Source organism: Papilio polytes, unplaced genomic scaffold (genome assembly GCF_000836215.1).
Source record: "Papilio polytes unplaced genomic scaffold, Ppol_1.0 DF822622.1, whole genome shotgun sequence".
Taxonomy (NCBI): domain Eukaryota; kingdom Metazoa; phylum Arthropoda; class Insecta; order Lepidoptera; family Papilionidae; genus Papilio; species Papilio polytes.
The window spans coordinates 260,697-280,095 of record NW_013526582.1 but is presented as its reverse complement, the minus strand read 5'-3'; the positions used below and the strand labels follow the sequence as shown (position 1 = coordinate 280,095).

The following is a 19,399-nucleotide window of genomic DNA, read 5'->3' as shown; positions in this document are numbered from 1 at the left end:
ACAATGGCTTAGGACTCGAATCTACTCTCAGATTAGGCTTCAGAAAACCCGCCCATAACACACAACACGACAACAAGCTTTAACTGCCCAAGGCGGGTATAAACACACCTATAGTAAACTTCCTACATATGTGCAGCCTGCATTACGATTACCCTGAACTAGCAAAGCCTCCAGACTTCGATTTATATTTAATCGATAATGACTACTAACTTCATCTAAGCCTAACATGGATGATAGCTGTTGCTGGCGACTTAGTCCGTGTGAAATTAAAAAAGTAATAAAAAAACATAGCCTATGTTGTTCACTGATAACGTACTTTTTCAATGGTGAAATAATTTTTGAAATCGGTCCAATAATTATTGAGTTATTTCAATATTTACAAAAATACAGATCTTTAAATAACATAAGTATAGATGTTAACCGAAAAAGTAACTTTAATTTATTACTTACTAGCTTCCGCCCGCGACTCCGTCCGCGTGGTATTAATAAAAACAAAAGATTGTAGCCTATGTGTTCTTCCAGACTATCCTTTACGTCTATGCCAAATTTCATCGAGATCCGTTCAGCCGTTTAGACTACAAACTCTAATAAACATCCATCCATCTAAACTTTCGCATTTATAATATTAGTAAGAAGTAAAATAATAACATGTTAACTAAAAGCATGACAATAGCTTATTTGTAAAACATCAATATTAGACAGAACACATTTCGCCATAAACAACACTTGAACTGCAACACAAAGCTCTCTACGTTCCGCGGCTGAATAGAGCCGTGATTACCTGACCCCGGCGATCTATAGATCCGCGATCTATAGATCATTGATCGATAAGTGTGGCGACTGCGCATGAAAGTTTTGAATTGAAAACGTCTGCTTTTCCCTTCCCATTTAATTTCGTATTTGACGTCTAATTATAATTAAATTAATGGATTTTTTAATATACAGTTACTAACGTTTTGAGAGATACAAACGTTGTCGCCATATTGCAGAAAAAAAGGAACTAAACACAAATAATAGCTTTCGCCCGCGACTCCGTCCGCGTAGAATAAAAAAAAGACAAAAGTGAGTAGCCTATGTGTTCTTCACATATCTGAATCCACTCCTTTCTTAAGCATATCCTCTGCAACACAATCCATCCATACTTTCTTCGGTCTTCCTCTTCCTTTGTAGCCATCCGCATTCAATCTTAACACTTTCTGGTTTATGTCCCCATCATTTCGTCGCATAACATGTCCATACCACGCTAACCTTTTGCTTCTCAATTTCTCCACCACTGGCGCTACTTTCAAACTTCCTCTAATGTACACATTCTTAACTTTATCCATTCTTGTCACACCACACATCCATCTTAACATACGCATCTCAGCCACATGCAATCTCCTTTCATCCGCAACTATACCATACTATCCTCTACATCCATGCCAAATTTCATCGAGATCCGTTGAGCCGTTTATGCTACAAACTCCAACAAACATTCATGTAAACTTACGCAAATATAATTTTAGTAAGAAGTAAGATTATAAAGAGGAAAGATTTGTATTTTTATATTGAAATAACTCAAAAACTACTGGACCGATTTCAAAAATTCTTACACCAATCAAAAGCTACGTTATCAGTGAGTAACACTGTATTTTTAGTAATCTTTTTAATTTCATTGGGCGGAGTCGGGGGCGAAAGCTAGTTTAATAATATATTTGTATCTCTTTGTATGGAACGAGTTTTTTTCCTGTGCTAATTACACACGTTTTAACAAATTACTTTTATACTATCTGAGACAATTACGGCCGGATTCTGAAACGAATCTCAGACAAAATACGTGAGCGCGGACAATCTGTAAGATATCAAATTTCTAATGGTATTACTATAGTTTGTCTAAATAAGATAGATTAGTTTGATAAATGACGCATATGAAGTATTGAATTCAATTTGTATGAAGGCAAATGCCGTACTTAGACAGGTATCGTAGTGACGAAACACGCAGCGAACAATTATGAACTATCGATATTCGGTTTAAATAATTATCAAACTCAACTAAAATTATTATTTTCTTATTAATCAATTTATAGGACAATTCTAGTATTTATTATAGTGTAGAGAATTTAGCGATGACAGAAATAATAGCGAAATCCAATTCGTTTACGTACGGCTGTAGTAGTAATAAACATTTATTTACTCTCATTCTTTGTTATGGTCATTATTAATTTGAGAAAACAGTGTTTTTTTTTAATTCATAAGTTATAATGTATCTGTCGATTCCAACTTCTATAAGAATTAAAATCGAAAATCGATAAGATTCATGACTGATTTTACACAACCCATCCCTACTAAATTTGAAGTGAATTGTCAAAGTAATCTATCTTATTTAGACAAACTATATACTTTTGAATCTGTAACATATAAATATCGTTTCAATATTCTGCCGTTAGTTTTAGAAATCCATTCATTTGCATACACAATTAAGTTCAGAGAAAGAAAATTATACGTTACTAATAAATTGAAACAAATTACACACAGTAGTTAACAATAATAATAAAATTGTATAAACTAGTGGTTACCAATAACTTCGTTAATAAGAAATTAAAAAACTAGCCTAAGTTACTCTTACATACATAAACTATCTTTTAGTAAAAGTCCTACCAAAAACGGTCCAGGCATTTCCAAGATTACTCGAAACAAACTTTTTTTTTTATAATACGAGGTGGCAAACGAGCAAGTGGCCACCTGAATCCACCGAAATGGAAAGCGACCGCTGCCCATAAACATCCACAATTGCAGATGCGTTGCCTACCCTAATTGTCGGAGGAGGAGACGCACATAAAGAGGACATTTCCCCTTCCTATGCGTCTCCTCCACCGTCAAATCCACTTTTCCCTCCCATCCTTTCCCCCTAAGAAAAAGGTGGAAAGTAAAAGGGACTAAAATTAGGCCTCCGGCACCACACTCATCAGACTAAACGCGGAATTGCTTCCACTTGACGCCTGTTTTCTGTGTGGTCGTGGTATTACACCGGGCGAGCCGGCCCATTCGTGCGAAGATGTTAAAGCGGGCTCTACCATTTACAGATTTAATCATCACCAGCTCACTATACGTCCTCACCGAGGGGCTCAGAGTATACCCTAAGTTAGAGTGACTAGGCCATAGTCAACCTGCACTGCGGGTTGACTTCACACATATCTTTGAATTTCTTCACCGATGAGTCCATCACGATGTTTTCCTTCACCGTAAGAACGTCGGGTAAATTATGTATATCAAATCGAAAATCACAGATACAGCGGGATTCGAACCCAAGACCTGTACGACAACGACGCTCTTGGATACAGACTTGGTTAATACGAAATTTAAAAAACTAGCCTAAGTTACCCTGACATACATAAGCTATCATACGGTAAAAGTTTTGAAGATTACTTGAAACTTACAGACTTGAACAATATAAAATTCTGTCAATAAGCCTACATTAAGAGTAACTTAAAAATAGTCAAGCAGTAACATCATTAGCGGTTAAAATTAAAAGAAAATACCATCCTTTGTGCGTTAAGGGCGTAGCCAGGGAGCATAAAAACATCTACCTGCTAACCACAAACTGTCAACAGACCATTTGTCAACTGTAAGGGTTTAAGTCTCCACAGACTATAGACTTAGCCGACTGTTCCCGTGAGGCTTTATTCGCATTAAGTAAAAAAAAACTTTATTTTATTGCTTACATTTGCAAAACAAAAGTCAAATTAAAGTGTTACCTATAAACTAATTACCGTTACCAGCTTGCTTGTTTGCTGTTGGCGTGAAGTTTTTGTCTCTGTCGGATGACGGTTTCTTACAATTTAAAACCTCCCTAATGTATTATTATCTTAGTCTTGTCATGTTTTGCGACATGAAAGATATGAGCTTCTCCAACTCATTATGATGGGCAAAATCGCAGGCAGAAGACGCGTTGGAAGGAAGAGGAAATCGTGGCTAAGGAACATTCGGGAGTGAACAAGTATCGCCAGCGTCGAACAACTTTTTCGCTTGGCAAAGGACAGGGTGAGATTCGCTGAGCTGACGGCTACCCTCCAGTAATGGAAAGGCATTAGAAGAAGAACCTCCCTAAGTTAAATAGCGTGAAAATATAGCCTAAAGCATGTGGTAAGTGTGGGAGATTTTATTAAATTTTATTGATTTTACGTCCGACTTTATTGGCTGATAGTCTGCGGGTGCCCTTATAGGTCGATTATATCTGGGCTGGGTAGGAGCGATCGTTAGTAAAATATACTAAAACCTAGGCGTAGAAAACAAAACACGATAACTGTCAAGCAAGAATCTTGTAATATTGACAATGTCAGATAAGTTTCTTCGTCTATCTATACTATTACAATGAAGCGTAAACACACACTTCTTTGTTGCCTAAGATGTCGGCAATTACAGCATATTTTTGAATAATCCTTTTTGTAATGAAAAGCCCTACACTTACATCACGCGTTAGGCTATGTATTTTTACGCTATTGAACTTAGGATATATTTTGGATTAAGACCCTAATGTGGGAAAGAGACCATAAGTTGCTGCCAACATCAAGTAAGCAAGATTGCTAAGGTTTGTCATGTCATGTCATTTTGACATTTGCTGTTGATAATTTGACAAATGTAAACAACAAAATAAAATTTTCTAATTTCTAATTTTTTTTCTAAAAATTCTAATTTCATGCGGATAAAGCCGCACGGGAACAGCTAGTTACTAACATAAATGCGAAAGTTTGGATGTTAGGATCTCGATGATTTTCATACATGTAGAGGATAATCTGGAAGAACACATAGGCTACTTTTTTTTTTAACTTCACACAGACGGAGACGAAATTTTAAAAATGTAAAAAAACACAAACCTGTACCGACAGAATTATAAAACAATTTGTCATTTATAACAACGCAGGTGGGCTGTCTGTCTGTCTAAATAAGTCATTTATCACGCGGCTACACTCAAGCGAAGTCGCGAACTTAAGTTATATTTAAACTTTATTGCTCCGAAAAATAGTTAAACGAGTGTTTAAATTCATTGACCGTCTTTGGATATGTACGTTAACTTGGTTATATATTTTAGCATAAATATAAAAAATCACACAAAAACAAGTAGCCTATAAGTTCTTCCAGACTGTCCTCTACATCTATACCAAATTTCATTAAAATCCGTCCAGCAGATTAGGCTACAGACTCTAACAATCATCCATCCAAACATTCGCGTTTATAATCATACTAATATTATAAACTAGCTTTCGCCCGCGATTCGTCCGCGCGGTATTTAAAAAAACAAAAGTGAGTAGTCTATGTCTTTATCCACACTAACCTCTACATCTATACCAAATTTCATCGATATCCGTTCAGTCGTTTAGGCTACAAACTCTAACAAACATCCATCCATCCATCAAAACTTTCACAATTATAATATTAGTATGAAGTATGATGCGAAAGTGTGGATGGATGTTTGTTAGAGTTTGTAGCCTAAACGACTGAACGGAATTCGATAAAATTTGGCATATATGTAGAGGATAGTCTGGAAGAACACATAGGCTACTTGTATTTATTTTTTCTAATTCCACGCAGACGGAATCGTGTGCGAAAGCTGGTATTAGTATGAAGTATTCACATAAAAGCCTTTAATACACCGCTTCCAATCAAGTAGTCTTTAGTAACTTAGGTACGCTAAGATTGACAGCTGGATGGATAGGGCGTTACTGCTTAGTCACTTGGACCTAACTTAGGATAACATAAAGGAAATCTCGATACAATATGTGATTTTTTGCACCTAATGGAAAATGAATAAACGCAAAAAATACATTTTTTTATATTGACGCATTTTAATAAAAAAAATTACTTTATTTTTTTTTGGTGATAACCACTCAGCATATGTGCTGATCTTCCTCGGCTATGTTTACTAACTAGCTGTTGCTCGGGACTTTGCCTGCGTAGAATATTAAAAATATATCCCATGTTACTTTGATAACGTAGCTTTTTAATGGTGAAAGTATATTTGCAATAGGTCCAGTAGTTTTGCAGTTATTTCAATAACAAAAATACAAATCTTTCCTCTTTATATTAGTATAGAAATAAAGCAATTAATTTATTTTACGGTCTCCCATTGATCAGAATTCGATAATTATTTATACTAATGTTAAAGAGGAAAGATTTGTATTTTTAGTATTGAAATAACTCAAAAACTACTCGACCGATTGCAAAAATTCTTTCACAATTAAAAAACTACATTATCACAGACTAATATAGATTACTAGCTGTAGCCCGCGACTTCGCGTGGTATTAGAAAACTACGTATCCCTCAGGAACCGGATATTTCTCGGGCATGAACCTTAACCCATGTGTACTCCAGACTTTGTTTTAGATCTGTGCTAAATTTTAATAAGATACGTTGAACCGTAACAGAATGATCGAGTAAACATTAAAAAACTAAATTAATGAATCCCACGGGAACCGTAACTATTCCCGGGATAAACAGTAGCCTATGTGTTCTTCCTGACTATGCTCTAAACTTGTGCCAAATTTCATGGAGATCCGTTCAGTCGTTTAGGCTACAAACGCTAACAAACATCCATCCATCGTTACTTTCGCATTTATAATATTTATATGATATATGATTTACGGAGCCACGAGCAACAGTTAACTCATATTCCACAGTAACTTTAAATATTTGAAACGTATACACGAATAGCTTGTTAACAATTCGCTATTATGTCGAAAACTTAATAAAATCCTAAAGAAACAGTGGGGAATGGTCACGCATGCGCGGCGAGACTCAAGTACGGACCTAAATAAACATCTTTCCGATACATGGAAAAGATTTAGTGATGTACTTTTACAGTAGAACCTCGATAACTCAAACCTCGGTAACATAAAAACCTCTATAACTTCAAAAAATAATATGTTCTTTTCCCATCAGAGCCCAAAACAACAACAAGAACCCTTGATAACTTAAAAACTCTATAACTTCAAACATTTTGTGTTTTCCTTGGTTTTTAACTTATCGACGTTTTACTTTTTATCGATATTTAAAAGCTGTATTGTAGAAGCAATAGCTTTCGCCCGCGATTCCGACCGCAAAGAATTAAAATAATGTCTATGACTTCCAGACTATACTCTAAATTTGTGCCAAATTAAGATACGTTCAGCCGTTTAGGCTACAAACATACAAACATTAATCTAAACATTCGCATTTATAACATTAGTGGGAAGTAAGATAGTCAAGGTAACAAATTCTCTTTGCTGTCCTGGCACAAAGTGAGATTTACGAAAAAAGTATGTATTGTGTTGCAGATATGCTAGAGAAGGCAGTGAATTTAGATATTCAGATAGAGATGTAAGAGTACATACTGTACACTACGTAGGAGAAAGTATGTATTATGTTGCAGATATACTAGAAGGCAGTGAATTCAGATACAGATGTAAGAGTACATATTGTGCACACTACGTAGTAGAAAAGACGATAATGATGCTTGCAATATCGCGGTTTCAAAATTATCGATATCGATAAAGGCACATCACTAGATCGTAACGGCTACCGTACTAGTTAAATATTCAGGTGTAAAAGGGAATATTTAAAATTCCATTTTAAAATAAACACAAGTTGACAGTTGATAAGGATTAGAGGCGGTTATTTTTTGCCGGTTTTTGAACCAATCACTTTACAAATTGAAACATTGTTAAAGGGATTACAATTAATGGTCACACTTAACTCTAAAGGGTAGACAGTAAGGTTTTTATAGGATGGAAACCAGGAACGGATCACTAATACTATGACTCCTATGAGGGATCATACATGGGAATGTAATGCAAGTTGTTGCTCGTGACTACTTCCGCGTGTAATTAAAATTTATAACAAAAACCTATGTTATTTACTGATAACGTAGCTTTTTAATGGTGAAAGATTTTTTGAATGTCGTCCTGTAGTTTTTGAGTTATTTCAATACATACAAAAAAAAACAAAACCGACTTCCAAACTATTTTGTTTTTTGTCACTAAAAACAAGGTATTCTCAAAAAAAAACAGTACACTAAAAAGTAACGAAATAATTCCTTGAAAATAGTAAACCTCCCTTATTGTAGCTGTTATGTCTATATTGTACAATTATTATTACTTTGATGTCGGTGTCAGCCGAGGTATGCAGTGATTATTTATACGTAAGGCTTTCTACATTTTTACCATAACAATTGACAATTGAAAGTATAGTAACAATTAAGTAATGAATCTACATTGACTGACACCGACAAAGTAATAATAATTGTACAATATAGACAACAGTACGGGAATTTTTAGAAGAACCATATATTTTCATTTTGTCCATTTTTTTCGTAATTAATGACTTAGAACGTTTTTCTTTGGAATACGCATTTACAATTACAACTACAACAGAATTCTATTTCTATACATTACTTAGGTTGCTGTATGTATGTAGTGTTAAGTTTAACCAAGTTTCAACATAGAAAAACTCAAGTTAACAGTGGTAGAGCCCGCTTTAACATCTTCGCACGAATGGGCCGACTCGCCCGGTGTACCACGACCACACAGAAAACAGATGAAGTGGGTAATTCCACGTTCCGTCTGATGAGTGCGGTGCTGGAGGCCTAATGTTAGCCCCTTTCGCTTTCCACCCTTTTCTTAAGAGGAAAGGATGGGAAGGAAAAGTGGATTTGATGGTGAAGACGCATAAGAAGGGGAAATGTCCTCTTTATGTGCGTCTCCGTCAATTAAGGGTAGGCAACGCTGCAATTGCGAATGTTTATGCAGCGGTCGCTTGCCATTTCGGTGGATTCAGGCGGCTTGCTCGTTTGCCGTCTTATATTATAAAAAAATAGTTCGGAAACACATTTCATGAATTTATCTATACTATTATAATAAAGCGTAAACACACACTTCTTTGTTGCCTAAGATGTCAGTAATTACAGCATATTTTTGAATAACTCTTCTTTTAATAAAAAGCCATACACTTAGGTCGCGCTTTAGGCTATATATTTTACCGCCATTAAACTTAGGGGGTAAATATTTTGAATAAAAACTCTAATGTGGGAAAGAGATCATAAGTTGCTACCAACATCAAGGAAGCAAGGTTGTCATCATGTCATGTCATTTTGACATTTGTAATTGATAATTTGACAAATGTAAACAATAAAATAAAATTCTCATAATTTCATGCGGATGAAGCCGCACGGGAGCAGCTAGTCTAACATAAAACACTAACGAATGGTTAAATATAGTTGGGAAACTGGCCATTAAATTACTGAGTACTAAACTACAACCAATTTTTTTTTTTACAGGATCCAAATAGTTTTTAGAACTTCGTACAATTTGTCAGGGATCCTAATTGTCACTAAAAGATGGATTGACACGAAGACAAGAAACAAGGAGAAATATTTTATAGTAAACGTCACAAGTCACAGGAGGAAGCGGTAAAATTATAAAGTTTATATGAAATTATGTTTGTTAATTTTTACTACCGCAAAGACGATATCGCGAGTAAAATTTAATCGTACTAATATTATAAATTCGAAAGTTTAGATGGATGTTTGTTAGAGTTTGTAGCCTAAACGACTGAACGGATTTTGATGAAATTTGTTATGGTAGAGGATAGTCTGGAAGAACACATAGGCTACTCACTTTTGTTTTTTAATCCCACGCGGACGGAGTCGCGAGCGAAGCTAATCATAAAAGAGTAAAAGCACCCATTTAAAATTGATGAACTTTGCTTTCAGATTGACTTTAAAAGAAATCGAACTACTCTAGAAAGCAATAATTTAAAAAAAAAGTTTCTTTAGACATTACTTGTCACGTCAAGTAAAGCTAATATTAATTATTTAGTAAAGTCTTTGAATAAAAGTAGGTACAGTTTTTATATAAAAGTTTATACTTTAAAAAAGATTTTACACACAATTACTTTTCTCAAATACTAATCACTGTTTCCAACCGACGGTTAAATTTTCGAAAGTCCCTACATTCAAATAAGCTATTGATCTTTTCATTTGGTTTAAATATACTTTTACTTCCCAAAAGAAGGAAGTACTCAATTCGTCGATATGTTTTTTTTTATTTTTTTTTATGTGTTTTACGGCATAACTCCGCCGCTAGTGGACCGATTTTGATAATTCTTTTTTTATCCGAAAGATAATGCTTGCAGGTGGGTCCCATTTTTTTGTTTGATTTTTTTCATTTCATTCAAAAACCTTAAACAGTTTATAACTTGGACCACAAGCTAACCCTCTAACCGTCGTGTGTGGTGTTTGACCCTAACGACATTTATGTCATTTATCAACAAGTTTTAAATATTTTTTGTACAACACTTGTTTCGATCCTTGTTAGATATGTCGAAATATTTGATTATACAAATTGTTTGTAAAAAGACTACAAATTGTCTATTTTTGATATAAAATACTTTCTTTTATTAATACTAAAGTATAAATTACTAGCTGTTGCTCGCGACTTCGCCCGCGTGAAATTACAAAATATGACCTATTTTCAACCTATTACCAAAAGTATTAACTTAGTAGTAATCAACGTAATAACAGAAATCTACCGATGCAAGATTCCAAATTTCTAAGCCCATTAGCTTGTAAGCTGATTTTTCGATTACCCTTACTGTTTGTGTTTGCGATATCTTCTAAACTATTAGTCCAATTTAATACTGTTAAGGACAATTTTATTCTACAATAAATTTTCCTGATAACAAACATTTATTTGGATAAGGATTAATATTGAAACCAATAAAAGAACGCTGCAAATAGCGCGTGGTTTTTAATTCATTTTGTAAACAAAAAAGTGGTTATTGTAATAAAACCGTTAAAGATAGATGCTATCGCGGATTTTTCTGTAGCACTTTCTAAGATCTACAATTCTTTCATACATCATTTTTATATACCTCTAAAGGTTTAGGCAGCGTAAGCCGACAGTTAAAGTTTAGTGAATTTTTAACGCCGGCGTCCGGAAACACGCTGTTTATTAATAGTTCCTAAACATCAGTAATAATAAAATATAGCCTATGTTACTCACAGATAAATTACCTTTCTGATGGTGAAAGAATTTTTAAAATCGGCCCAGTAGTTTTTGAGTTATTTCAATACATACAAAAATACAAAAATTCAAAGTTTTCCTCTTTATAATAATAGTATAGATAGGAAACAAAATAAGTAACAGCGATAGTTTAGAGGCAGCACTTACGCTTTAAGACGGCATGCTAAATGTTAAACTGTGGTACAAGTTTCAAACTTAAGGCGACTTACACGAATAGTGTTATGACGTCACTGACCTGATTATGATAATGGGCTAGAGGATGATGCGGCACATGCCGCATGGCCGGGTGCAGCATCTCGTCACCACTACTACCACTGACAGACTCTACCGCCTGTAACACAAACGTTATCACTAGACTGTATAATTGAAACCAAACATAAGAGCATCGGTGGCTCAGTGGTTTAAACACTTGACTTGTAATCTACAGGTCTTGGGTTCGAATCCCGCTGTACCTGTGATTTTCAATTTTTCGAGTTTTCATTTTTACATAATTTACCCGACGATCTTACGGTGAAGGAAAACATCGTGATGCCTGCACATATCGGCGAAGAAATTCAAAGATATGTGTGAAGTCAACCAACCCGCAGTGGGCCAGTGTGGTTGACTATGGCCTAGTCACCCCTTAATAGGGCAGGCTCCGAGCCCCAGGGTGGGGACCTATAGTGAGATGATGATGATCTTCAGGTCCTGGGTTCGAATCCCGCTGTACCAATTAGAATTTCAGCTTACTAATATAATAAATGCGATTTAGATGGTTGGATGTTTGTTCGAGTTTGTAGTCAAAATGCCTGAACGGATTTCAATGAAATTTCGTACAGATGTAGAGAATAGTCTGGAAGAACACATAGACTACTCATTTTTGTTTTTTTTATTCCACGCACTCGGAGTAGCGGGCGGAAGCTACTGTACATAATTTACCCGATGTTCTTACGGTGAAGGAAGCGCGGATGCGTTGCCTACCCTTAATCAACGGAGCAGACGCAAAAAAAGAAGATATTTCTCCTTCCTATGCGTCTCCTTCACTGTCAAATCCAATATCCCTGTATCTTCCTTCCTTATAAGATAGACGAAACCCGGAATTGCACCTATTTGACGCCTGTTTTCAGTGTGGTCGTGGTATTACACCGGGCGAGCCGAACCATTCGTGCGAAGATGTCAAAGCGGACTCTACCACTGTTAACCACCACTGTTAGATATTTCTAGATAATCTACCTCAGGCTGCTCATCCTTAGGCTCGGCCTCGTCTCCGAGCTCGACGAGTTGTAAAGCTTCTTCTAGAAGATCGAATCTCGACTCCTCGCTATTCACCAGCTCACGCGGCAGATCACCCTGGATCACGTATTCACCTGATGAGCAGATAAAACAATTTTATATACAAAAAACCACTCGATAACATAGTATAGCATTAACACCTGGTTTTTGATGCATCAATACAAATATTATAAAGAGGAAAGAATTAGATTTTTAGTTTTTGGTATGTAACTACTGGGCCCATTTTAAAAATTACCATTAGAAAGGTAATTTCTCAGTAAGTAACTATTATTTTTTTAATTTCATGCAGGCGAAGTCGCGAGCAACAGCTAGTCACAAATGAAATTAAACTTTGTGTTTATAAACTATTTAACTACGTCGTAGTCTTAGACTCCAAAAATCAAACAAAAAATGGGACCCAAATACAAGCATTACCTTACGGATAAAAAAAGAATTATCAAAATCGGTCCACTAGCGGCGGAGTTATGCCGTAACACACATAAAAAAAAATATATCGACGAATTGAGTACCTCCTTCTTTTGGGAAGTCGGTCAATAAGGTTTAATTATACTTAGCACATTTTTTTTAATCATCGCCAAGTAACATAAGTCGAGAGCAACAGCGTGTTTATTAACATAACTAGTTTATCCCCTTGACTTCTGGGTGGAATTTTAAAAAGTAAAATGTGTTCTTCCAGATTATCCTCCTCATCTATGACAATGATCGAGGTCCATTCAGCAGTTTAGGATAAGTAACAAACATCCATCCATCTAAACTTTCGCATTTATAATATTAGTATAACGTAATTTTTTTCTAAATTTCTAAAAAGAAAGTAATATTTTTTTATACATTTTCTCTTATATTACAAATCTATATCATATTTTTGTTAAATTTTATCTTATTATAACTAAAATCGAGATATAAGTAAAATATGAATTTTGCAGTTACTTATTTTACATTGAGACCGATGCCTTACTCAAAATAACCACCATCCCAGTAACTAAGATCACCATAAATCATAAATTAGCAAAACAAAAATTCCCGCAAATACAAATAAATGTCTACAGACCGCAGTGGTATAAAAAAATCAACCCTTTAAAAGACTAGTGGTAAAGATTCCAAAACCATAAGTCAAAAGGAACACCGGTCGAATTACACGGTAGCGAACCGCATGGGGGTCTTAAGCCGGATTTAAATATTCAAACAAATGAATATATTATTGTAATAACGACTTTACACTCTTGTCATAAAGTCGATAATGCACCATTCAAATTCAAATGTTTTTAAAATATAATTGGATTATTATAGATTATATTGGTTTGTTGATGTAATAATTCTTTTATTACTCTAAGCACTACCGAATTAATAGTGAAAGAATTTTTGCAATCGGTTCAGGAGTTTTTGAGTTATTTCAATACATACAAGAATACAAATCTTTCCTCTTTATAATACCTACTAGCTTTTGACCGCGACTCCGTCCGCGTAGAATTATGAACAAAAGAATAGCCTATGTGTTCTTCCAAACTATCCTCTACATCTATACCAAGTTTCATTGAAACCCGTTCAGTAGTTTAGTTAAGTTAAAAGTGTGTGTTCTTCCAGACTATCCTCTACGTCTGTGCCAAATTTCATCGAGATATATTCAGCTGCTTAGGCTACAAACTCTAACAAACATCTATCTAAACTTTCACATTTATAATATTAGTATGAAATACGATAGTATGATATAGAAGAAAAGAACTATTGATTGACTATTATGTCTATATGACTATTACAGCACACTGTCATAAAAGCTATTTGGTATACTAGCTATCATCCACGACTCCGTCTACGTAGAATTTAACCAAATCAGCCTATTCCAGACTATCCTCTACATCTTTCAACAATCTCAAGGGAATTTACCATCGTACTAAACACTGGCCATTCTGAACAATTAACTTTTTCATCTTTCTTTTAAAAAAAATATTAAAAACAAAAGCCAAACCCTAACCGCAGTGGCATAGTTGTAACAAAAAGGTTGTAAATCCTCCTTTTGTTAAAATTCGGGGGCAAAATTTTTTTCTACAAATTAGACATAACGGCGTTAAGTGTTACTGTCAAAAGATTTGTCAAGATAAGATAATTTCTGTCACTTAAAATCATTTTAAAGATGAACTTAAGCTAGAAATAAAAATGTAGTTTAGTTTTTTTTTTTATCATAAGTTGGCAAACCAGCAAGCAAGCAAATGGCCAGGCACACCCAGTGTTATACCTCGACCAAACAGAAAACAGGCGTGAAATGGAAGCAATTCCGTGTTTCGTCTGATGAGTGTGGTGCCGGAGGCCTAATTTAAGTCCCTTTCTATTTACCATTTTTCTTATAAGGAGAGGATGGGAACGGGAAGTGGATTTGACAGTAGAGGAGATGCACGGGAAGGGGAAATATCCTCTTTATGTGCGTCTCCTCTTCTGTCGGATAAGGGTAGGCAACGCATTTGCAATTGCGGATGTTTATGGGCAGCGGTCGCTCTCCATTTTGGTGGATTCAGGTGGCTGCTTGACCGTTTGCCGCCTTATATTATAAAAAAAATCCGCCAAAATGGCGAAGCAACAGGGCAATAAACATCCGCGATAGCGGATGCGTTGTCTGCCCTTAATCGCTGGAGGAGACGCACATAAGAGTATATATCCCATTCGTATCATGCATCTCCACCGTCAAATCCAAAATCCCTTCCCATCCTCTTCTTATAAGTAAAAGGGTGGGAAGGAAAAGGAACTAAAGTTGGGCCTCCGGCACCACACTCATCGTACGAAACACGGAATTGCTTCCATTTCACGCCTGTCTTGTGTGTGGTCGTGGTATTACACCGGGCACTACCACTGTTAAAAGACAGATTTCGGGAAGATGCATTTATTTTGCTGATAACGAAAATCGCATTTAAAAGCGACAGTTCCTTTAAAAAAAAAAACTTCATAACAAACGTAGCTTTACATTTATATACAAAAAGGTAAAAATCTAAAAATAACACCATCGAAAATAAACCAATACAAATCGGTGCTACTGGCAGCCAACTTTTTGTTTATAAAAAAAAACAATTAACAAAAAAACGTAATTTCGTGACCTTCGCGGTAAAGTAATGACAAAAGAATACGTGCATGTACACTAGTAATCACACTTCTTACCCACCCTTCTATACGTATGAACATTATAAATACGAAAGTTACGATGGATGGATGTTTGTTAGCGTTTGTAGCCTAAACGGCTGAACGGATCTCCATGAAATTTGGCACAGGTTTAGAGCATAGTCTGGAAGAACACATACTTTTTATCACGGGAATAGTTACGGCTCCCGTGGGATTCATTAATTTATTTTTTTAATGTTTACTTGATCATTCTTCAACGGTTCAACATATCTTATTGAAATTTGGCACATATATAAAACAAAGTCTGGAGTACACATGGGATAGAATCATCCTCGAGAAATGTCCGGTTCCCGGGATACGTAGCTTGTTATTCATAAAGTTCATATGTTTTCTAATACCGCGCAGACGAAGCTGGCAACAGCTGATATTATAAAAAGAAAAGATTTGTATTTTACATGAATTTTAATACTCAAAAACTACTGGACAGATTTCAAAAAGACCATTAAGGCTACGTTATCACTAAGTAACATAGGCTATATTTTTTCCGCGCAAAGACACGAGCGACTAGTTATATAAAATGCAATCACTTCTCTACCTACTCTAGTAACAATCAACTGTCAATGTACAAACAACCTTGACAATGAACGTTACGGCAGTCGTTACGAAAGTGAAAATGACTCCATAACTAAGATCATTGGATGCTGAAATACTCTATGCATTATCGAAATGTATTCCTACATCAATTATTGCTAGAAGTACATAGATGTATTGTGTTGCAGATATGCTAGAGAAGACAAGTGAATTCAGATATTCACATAGAGATGTAAGAGTACATACACTATGTAGGGGAAAGTATGTATTATGTTGCAGATATGCTAGAAAAGGCAGTGAATTCAGATATTCAGATAGAGATTTAAGAGTACATACTGTACACTATGTAGGGGAAAGTATGTATTGTGTTGCAGATATGCTAGAGAAGGCAGTGAATTCAGATATTCAGATAGAGATGTAAGAGTACATACTGTACACTACGTAGGGGAAAGTATGTATTGTGTTGCAGATATTAGAGAAGGCAGTCAATTTAGATATTCAGATAGAGATGTAAGATTACATACTGTACACTACGTAGGGGAAAGTATGTATTGTGCTGCAGATATGCTAGAGAAGGCAGTGAATTCAGATAGAGATGTACACTACGTAGGGGAAAGCACTATCAATTCTAAGTAATCATACTAATATTATAAATGCGAAAGTTTAGATGGATGTTTGTTAGAGTTTGTGGCCTAAACGGCTGAACGGATTTCGATCAAATTTGGTATAGATGTAGAGGATAGTCTGAAAGAACACATAGAATACTCAATTTGTGTTTTTTTTTAATTCCACGCGGACGGAGTCGCGGGCGAAAGCTAGTAAAGAGTATTTGTTAACGTTACTTAAAATTTAAGTATCCCCCTTAGCTGTCAATATTAATATCGTCCAATCACGAACTCGAGCGAAGCAATCAAAACGATTCTTAGAAACAATTGACTTCAATCTATGTTGGCGGCCATCTTGTTTAAATTATTAAGTTGCCAGTGCGTTGGAATCTCCCGAAAAATTGATTGTATTTGATTTGACTGTCTCGTTCTTTGTTACCACAGGCGTTCTAAATTGGAGTATTATTATATTTAATGCAATAAAACACTCGTATCTTCTAAAAATGAATTGCGTATTTGTATTTATAAATTAAATACAAATACGCAATCCATTTTTTTTAATAATTAAAATAATAGAACGCATAGTGAAAATTTAAACATTGTGAACAATGAATTAATGAAATGCAATTTTTTTTTTAAATCCTAGAATTTGAATTTCGAACACAAACATGGTAACCCTAAGCGCATACCATTTATAAATTGACCCACACGAGCGTCGTTTTTTATCTTCGTTTGAATTTCGAATCATTTATTGTTACAACGTGTTAGAAAGAGATAGAGCTCTACGTGTAAGCGAGAGGGAAGTATTTTTTTCTTAAAGTTTCTTTTCAACGGGCGGTATCAGCCAGTCTTTGTGGTCGCCGCTTAATTTGAGACATGGGGTATATTTATATATTTTTATATTAAGTGGGTTTTATATACTCGTATATTATATGTAAATAAATTTCATGGGAATGATCAACACTGATCATCATTAACTTGCCCTTATCCCTTATGGAGGGTCGGCACAGAACGTGCTCTTCCATACATCTCTATCAGCCGTCATATCTGAATCCACTCCTATCTTAAGCATATCCTCTTTCACACAATCAAAACTAAGATATTCGAAACGAATTTCATTCACAAACAAATATTTTCGATAAACTTAATGTTATAACAGGTTTAAAAAAAAAACTTTAATAGCGAAGCAAAGTCGTGAGCAAAGGCTAGTTTCTTATACTTATAAGAAATAACGCATTCAAATTTCAAAGTATTTACATAATAAAACCACAATCCTCTCAGTGGGGTTCCTTTGAATAAGCCTGACTCCAAGTTAACACCCACTAAGACATATTTGAGTAAAAGAATTCAAATATACTAGCTATCGCCCGCGACTGTTCTTCTTGTAGACTGCTGCTGCAATGGTGAAAGAATTTTTATAATCGGATCATCAGTTTTTGAGTTATTTCAATACATACAAAAATACAAATCTTTCCTCTTTATAATATTAGTGTAAACAACAAATAGAGGAAGACCGAGGCATTCTGCTGAAGATAATCAGCCAATACTGTCATATTCTCTGCCTACATTCGTTAATTTTTTTTATAGTATAAGGGGGCAACCGAGCAAGCGGCCTGAATCCACCGAAGTAGAAAGTGACCGCTGCCCATAAACATCCGCAATTGCAGCGTTGCCTACCCTTCATTGACGGAGGAGACGCACATAGGATATTTCCCCTTCCTATGGGTCTCCTCCGCCGTCAAATCCACTATTCCTTCCCATCGTTTCCTCATAAGAAAAGGGTAGAAAGGGAAAGGAACTAAAATTAGGGCTCCGGCACCACACTCATCAGACGAAACGCGGAATATACGGTTAGATAAATTCATGGAATGCGTTCCCGAACTACGTAAGAGTTTTATTCCCTTGAAATATAATCCAATAAATAGTCGCCGGGTAATAAAGTGGAATCTTCAGAAACCCAGCATAAGTAGGTTTATTATATAAAGTGAGTCACTGGCCAGATAAATTGGTCGGACTACATCTGACTCAGTGTAACATACAATATTGTTAAGTCGTACCTCTTGACTGAACAAGGCACGCCTTCGCTTGATCCTTTATTTTTTACCTTTTGTAACTTAAATTTAAATCTTTTTATACCTTTTGCACTTTACACGTTTAAAAGATATTTGAATGTAGTTATTTGAATCGATTAAAAGACTAAATGTTACCCACGACTTTGTCCGCGTAATAAAAAACAAACGATGTTTTAAAAACAAAACAAAAAACAAAACCGACTTCCAAACAAAATACACTAAAAACAAAATATTCTCAAAAAAACAGTACACTAAAAAGTAACGAAATAACTCCTCAAAAATAGTAAACCTCCCTTATTGTAACTGTTATGCCTATATTGTACAATTATTATTACTTTGATGGTGATGGTGATGGTGGTTTTTTGAGGTCTGTATATAGAAATCTATACAAATAGACTGAGAGAGTATATTTTGACATCTGTCAAATGTAATCGATCAGTGTCAATCGATTATAATCTGTCAAAATCGATGCAATATTGTCAGAAGCGATTCAAAAATCAATACTCAAGGGATCTAGAATATGTTTGATGTTTGACAATATTTTAAATCGATTTCTTGCTTGTTATTGACAAAGGGAAATCAATTTTAAAACAAGATAGAATTTATGTTATGTGCATTCCCAAGAGGTAATCTATACTATTATAATAAAGTGTAAACACACACTTCTTTGTTGCCTAAGATGTCAGCAATTACAGCAAATTTTTGAATAATTCTCTTTCTAAT

General features: G+C 35.2%; 1 protein-coding gene across 6 annotated transcripts in view; it reads right to left on the bottom strand.

The window, feature by feature from the left end:
• LOC106105947 (segmentation protein cap'n'collar-like) overlaps window positions 1-19,399 on the bottom strand; it is a 115,932-nt gene that overhangs the window by 36,057 nt on the left and 60,476 nt on the right. For all 6 annotated transcript variants that reach the window (XM_013286452.1, XM_013286451.1, XM_013286447.1 and 3 more), the window contains 2 exons: window positions 12,247-12,380; window positions 11,270-11,365 (listed from right to left, as the gene is read on the bottom strand). In XM_013286452.1, coding sequence (XP_013141906.1) covers window positions 11,270-11,365; window positions 12,247-12,380 — 230 coding nt within the window. The remainder of the gene's footprint in view (window positions 1-11,269; window positions 11,366-12,246; window positions 12,381-19,399) is intronic.